At 42.7% G+C, this 5,691-nt stretch overlaps 2 protein-coding genes across 2 annotated transcripts; one reads left to right on the forward strand and one right to left on the reverse strand.

The window, feature by feature from the left end:
* The first annotated feature begins 1,089 nt into the window (after window positions 1-1,089).
* SARC_12779 (hypothetical protein) lies at window positions 1,090-2,665 on the forward strand. The gene is made up of 3 exons (XM_014293106.1): window positions 1,090-1,183; window positions 1,858-2,032; window positions 2,291-2,665. The coding sequence occupies exons 1-3, from the start codon at window positions 1,103-1,105 to the stop codon at window positions 2,362-2,364; spliced, it is 330 nt and encodes a 109-aa protein (XP_014148581.1). The 5' UTR covers window positions 1,090-1,102; the 3' UTR covers window positions 2,365-2,665.
* Window positions 2,666-2,743: 78 nt separating this feature from the next.
* On the reverse strand, window positions 2,744-4,735 carry SARC_12780 (hypothetical protein). Its single transcript, XM_014293107.1, has 4 exons — window positions 4,556-4,735; window positions 4,190-4,290; window positions 3,339-3,425; window positions 2,744-3,008 (listed from the first exon to the last, which is right to left on the reverse strand). The coding sequence occupies exons 1-4, from the start codon at window positions 4,681-4,683 to the stop codon at window positions 2,827-2,829; spliced, it is 498 nt and encodes a 165-aa protein (XP_014148582.1). The 5' UTR covers window positions 4,684-4,735; the 3' UTR covers window positions 2,744-2,826.
* Window positions 4,736-5,691: the final 956 nt, after the last annotated feature.

Here is a 5,691-nt window from a genome sequence, read left to right on the forward strand (position 1 = left end):
TATATATAGTGTGTGTGTGTGTGTGTGTGTGCCTGTAAATGTGAGTGTATATATATGGTTGAGCGGACATTTATATATATATATACATATATATATATATATATAAATATATATATAATGACCGCTCAACCCTGATAGTAATACATTTCTTATCGGTTCATTGTGTTCCTGTGTTTTCACTATCCCATTTAGAAGTGTGTAGCTCGTGTATCTGTAATCTGTAGGTATATCTGTAGGTATATCCCTCCTAACATACTCCGCTCTGGATTTCATATACTATCAGGAACGAAACTGGGATTTGATTTATCAGCTTTTGATCGGCTCACAGCGAACGCCCGTGCAGGTGAGTTTCCGATTGCCAATTCCAAGGGCTCTAAGGTTTATGACTTCTAAGGTTTCTAGGTTTTCTGAATTCTTAGGTTTCTAGGGTTTATTAATTCTAAGATTCTACGGTTTATGACTTCTAAGGTTTCTAGGGTATCTGAATTCTTAGGTTTCTAGGGTTTATAAATTCTAAGATTCTAAGGTTTATTAATTCTAAAGTTCTAAGGTTTATGACTTCTAAGGTTTCTAGGGTTTCTGAATTCTTAGGTTTCTAGGGTTTATAAATTCTAAGATTCTAAGGTTTATGACTTCTAAGGTTTCTAAGGTTTATGACTTCTAAGGTTTCTAGGGTTTCTGAATTCTAAGGTTGCTAGAGTTTATAAATTCTAGGGTTCTAAGGTTTATGACTTCTAAGGTTTCTAGGGTTTCTGAATTCTAAGGTTGCTAGGGTTTATGGATTCTATGGTTCCTAGGGTTTTGCCGGTGTACGTGATTATATTTAACGGACTGGGTAGATCCGACAAAGGGTCTACAAGATTGCGAATTGTTGGTTAGTCCAGTTAAGCTAATACTAATAATTCTAAGTCTGTTGATCTATCATTGTACTGGTTCTGAATGCATGTCCCCACTTTCCTGTATGATCAGGACGCGCATAAGTGCATATCAGCACTTAAACAAGTAATCACAAGTCTGTTTAACTATCATTGTACTGGTTCTGAGCGCATGTCCTCACTTTCCCGTATGATCAGGTCGTGCAGGAGGTGTGTACGCGTACACTATGAGTGAGTACGGCTACACCCCTCTGAGTGAACCTTTCGATGTCTTGGGATTCGATTTCTATCAAGACGTCGAGCGAAAGGTGAGTGTTGGAGGGTGGTGTATGCGTAGAATCCGTTGTCATGGTTACATAGCCGGAAACCCCATGGCTGCTAACTGATACAGTGACTAAATGGGTTTCTGGCTACATCTGTTTGGTGTTTTCTTCCGTGCGTTTGCATTGGCTGTATTGGTCTGTTCAGCTAGGGTTTAGAGTTCCGCTAGGGTTTAGGGTTCCTGTCTTTTAGCTTTGTCGCCAAGTATCACATACCAACGCCAACTGGCCGATACCCCCATGCCAACGGCCTCATGTATCCTAGCAACCTGCTGAAGATGTGTGGGAAGCGAAGTCTACGGACTGCTACGGATTGGTTGCAGACGCTGAATGCCTATCGGAAGCCGTTGCTAATAGATGGCATGCAGCTATAAACAACCCCAATGCCCCTATAGTTTGTATACTGACAATCCCAAATCTCCTATAGTTTGTATACTGATAACCCCAAATCTCCTATATTTTGTATACTGACAACCCCAATTATCCTATAGTTTGTATACTGATAACCCCAATTATCTTATAGTTTGTATACTGACAACCCCAATTATCCTATAGTTTGTATACTGATAACCCCAAATCTCCTATATTTTGTATACTGATAACCCCAATTCTCCTATAGTTTGTATACTGATGAATCCGGTATTGTCTCGTCCCATATGCAGAGCTCCAGTATAACAGTCGAGTGCACTGCATCTGGGGACATCCACGGCATAGTACTGTGGATGGCCTACCAAATGAACGATGATCCTGACAGTATCGTCAGCGAGTCAGTCGTAGCAGCACCGTATCTGAAGCAGGCTGCTTTTGTCACTCGGTCGCCACCCACGGTACAAACAGGTAGGCGGAAATTGGGAGGTTTGGCGTCAGGATAAGCAAATGTTGAATTGGATATTCCTAATTCCTGATTTTGCTTTTATTTTTGGGACGCATTGGCAATAGCATAGCATAGATGCAGGCCAATATGCACACTGATTTAATGTATCTTAAGTGTGAGCAGTCTCCGTGTGAGCAGGTATTTATAAATTCTAATGCGAGAGTTACGGTACTCAAAGTTGCTCGCTCGTTGTCTTAATTTGTTTGTCGTCCGTCTGTCAGGTACGAAGATGGTATTTGACGCCGACTTCAATGAGAAGGAGGGGGAGATGAGCTTTGATTTGTCTATGGCCTGAGGCAGAGGCAAGACTTCTCATCACTGAAATAAGGGACTAAAACCCTAAACCCTGTCCCTAGATCCTTGAAGTTCGATACCCAACGCGATTTCACTAACAAAGAGAATCATGTTAAGTGGCAACGGAAGACTGGTTTACTAGACCCTATACCCTAACTCTAAACCCTACAACCCTAAAGCACCTAGCGTAAACCGGGTATTTGAAAATCCTTTATCACTGTTGTCGATAGCCCTTCGCTTCTCCGACTTGTATGCGAGAATTTTGCAAAATAAATTATTGTAGAAATAAAATTCGATACGAAGTATGCAGTCAGTGTGTATTGCGACAGGCAACCGCTGGTGCGACTGCGAATTGGCCGAAATACACTCCACGGATAAGAACGATATTGTTTTAGGGTTTTATAATCCAAATATGTTCTCTTGTGGGGGAGTGGTATAGGACTAGGTAAGTAGATGCGGTGCTTTATTGGCAGAACCTCTGCTTCACCACACACTCTAGAATGGCCTTGATGCCGCGTGTTAGTTCGTCCTTGGTGTGCGGGTGACCGATGGGAGGCACATGGATGAAGAGCACTGGAATGGCATTGTTGGTCAGAGCCTGAGACAAATAGAACGAGAAGTTGCACAGATACCTACCCGCGTCATCTGCGAGGAGAAGAGTGTAATAAGTTAACTGTTGTATGTGGTATTGGGGTGTGTGTTGTATGCGTTGTATATGCGTTTTTGTCATGTATGATGTATATATATAACACATACATACACACATATATGACCTACAGACACCTACATATACAACATACATAACATGCTACATTAGGGACCGAATTTTAGTTGATACAAGAATCAACAACGAACCACATATACCTATGTAAAAATGGTCTTGCTTATGCAGAAAACAAACCGAGCAAGCATAAAATACATAAGTTCAGTGCAGCAAGGGAAGTGCATAGTACAGTGCTCGTGTCATGCGCTTACTCGAGCGTTCTATTTTTAGATCGGAGCTGGACAATTCGTCTACGATTGCGTCGACATCCACGGACGTGTGCAGCTCATCCGCACCCCCTGGCATGAGAACAAAGAGGACGTACCAGTTATATGGGAGCATTTAGACCAAAAAGGTAATATCGGTCATATGGGAGTATGTATACCAAAAAAGGAAATATCCGTCATATGGGAATATGGATACCAAATAAGGTAATACCAGTCATATGGGGGTATGCATACCAAAAAGGAAACACCAGTCATACGGAATGTGTATACCAAAAAGGTAATACCAGTCATATGGGAGTATGTATGCCAAAGAAAGTATCTTCATTCTGCCATATGGGAACTATACACTGCTGCTGCCATGTGGTACGCCCAATTGAAGTGATATGACCATTGACCACATTCATAACTAGCTCAAGCTCAGGCTCAAGCATGCAGGCGCACCCGCCCCCAAACGCTTATCTGTGTGTGAATATATCGACAATTCAGGACTACGTATTACACTGGGTACTTGCAAAGCACAACTCTACTGCATCACCAAAACACTACCGAGAGTCCATTATTTACTATATAAGGCCGTTCCTTAGATCCCGTTCAGAGTACCACTCTGACCGTTTGAGGCTCTACCAGATACTCTGCACATTCGTATGGCAATTGCCTGGCTACTTCTAACACATTGTTGGTTCAAATGACTTATTGTTTAAATGATTGATAGTTTCTAAGGACTCGTGGTGTTAAGGATCGATGGTTAAAAAGCTAATGGTTTAAATACTGCCTATCAGCCGGTGCGGCATGGACAACAGTTAACAAAGAGACGCCCATTGCGCGTCAGGAGATACCTGTAATGCATTTGCCGGCTTTAGTTGCACACGGCAGTTTCTGTGCCGCATCCAATCGAGTGTGCTCTCCATTGAACGCACACGTCTCAATTCGAATGGCGCTGCAGAACCAAAACAGTAGACGTTCAGCAGAATGCAGTATACGTTAAGCAGAAAATAGTAAACGTTCATAAAAATAGGAAACGTTCAGCAGACAATCGGAAACGTTCAGCCGAGAATAGGAAACGTTGAGCAGAATACAGGATCGGCTTAAAAGCCAACGTGTAGGTACACACAGAGTGGTTGCAGGCGAGTTCAGCCTCATCCCAACAAGCAGGTTGAGGTGGTTCGGATGTTCAGTACAACCACACACCCCAACACGCATACCCCGGCTGGCCCACACCCACGTGAATACACACACTGCCCTTGTGGCTGTCTTCCTTGTCATAGCTCAGCACTTCGGCATGTAGTCTGGGGACTAGCTGCTCAACTGTGTCCCACACCACAGGCATCATACGCACGTGCAGTAGGGCCTTTAGGGGGTTTTCGGAGGGATTGTCAGGGGTCTATATTCGGTACGGGGTGTGTGCATGGGTAGAAAACAACACATTACTACGATGATAAGAAGTCTGTCAATAGGGCCGTCAGGGGAATGAGAAACATTGAACAGCGTGTCATAAACGAATCTGTGTACAATCTAGATCAGCTAAGTCTCCGAGCGATAGCGTTTCGAGTGCGCATTAGAGTAGGACGGACACAAGACATCTCCGATAAGACTATAAAGCAAGTGCCAAATACTACACACATTCCTAACTACGGGATCACCATTCTAAACCTTGAACCTTAAACTCTAAATATATTCTACAGCCACAAATTAGGATAAAGGTGACTACTAGTGCTAGTACCAATCCAGACTCCTCGTTGCATGCACGGCTACTCACTAAACGAATACCTAAAACATGTTCAACACTCTCATCAATGAATTCGGTGTGTGCTGCAGTATATAGGTGCTATGTGGAGTCAGTGGAAGTAAGTGGGACACACGCTTTGTACCAATAAGACTGGTGCCAGTAGATTGAGTATGGATACTCCTATCCCGACTCAAAGCTACGTTTGAAGCACTCGGTCGAGAGAGATATACAATAACCAGGTCTTCAGTTCCTGGTAGTGCCATACACAATCTCTACATCGACATCCAAGCACAATGCTGTAACTATATAATTTCTAACTCCGAACGGAACAGGCACACTTGTGGCTGTATTGAATAAACCTGAAGTGTGATTATCCGGATCAGTTGCAATATGAAATCCCGAGCGTCACTGACAGATGATAAGCTACTTTGTAAAAAAGTTGTTGTCAACACAGCTATAGCAATGTACAACAACCATTAATTTCATCGAGGCAAACCCCAATTGCAAAAACCTGAATACAATATGTTTTGAACGTTGAGCATGCACACATACTGTTAGAGACGATCTATCCTCTAAACCTATCAGATTCACTGTCAAATATATATATACATA

Source organism: Sphaeroforma arctica (assembly GCF_001186125.1).
Source record: "Sphaeroforma arctica JP610 unplaced genomic scaffold supercont1.2577, whole genome shotgun sequence".
In the NCBI taxonomy this organism is placed as follows: Eukaryota; class Ichthyosporea; order Ichthyophonida; genus Sphaeroforma; species Sphaeroforma arctica.

Bases quoted from the DNA above. Each gene is read 5' to 3' on its own strand.
- SARC_12779 (XM_014293106.1), top strand. From the start codon at position 1,103: ATGAGTGAGTACGGCTACACCCCTCTGAGTGAACCTTTCGATGTCTTG. The intron at 1,184-1,857 runs GTGAGTGTTGGA...TCCCATATGCAG, and splicing joins ATCAAGACGTCGAGCGAAAG to AGCTCCAGTATAACAGTCGA. The intron at 2,033-2,290 runs GTAGGCGGAAAT...TCCGTCTGTCAG, and splicing joins GCCACCCACGGTACAAACAG to GTACGAAGATGGTATTTGAC.
- SARC_12780 (XM_014293107.1), bottom strand. From the start codon at position 4,683: ATGATGCCTGTGGTGTGGGACACAGTTGAGCAGCTAGTCCCCAGACTA. The intron at 3,426-4,189 runs GTATCTCCTGAC...TTCTCATGCCAG, and splicing joins AGCCGGCAAATGCATTACAG to GGGGTGCGGATGAGCTGCAC. The intron at 3,009-3,338 runs GTAAGCGCATGA...TTCTCCTCGCAG, and splicing joins TCTAAAAATAGAACGCTCGA to ATGACGCGGGTAGGTATCTG.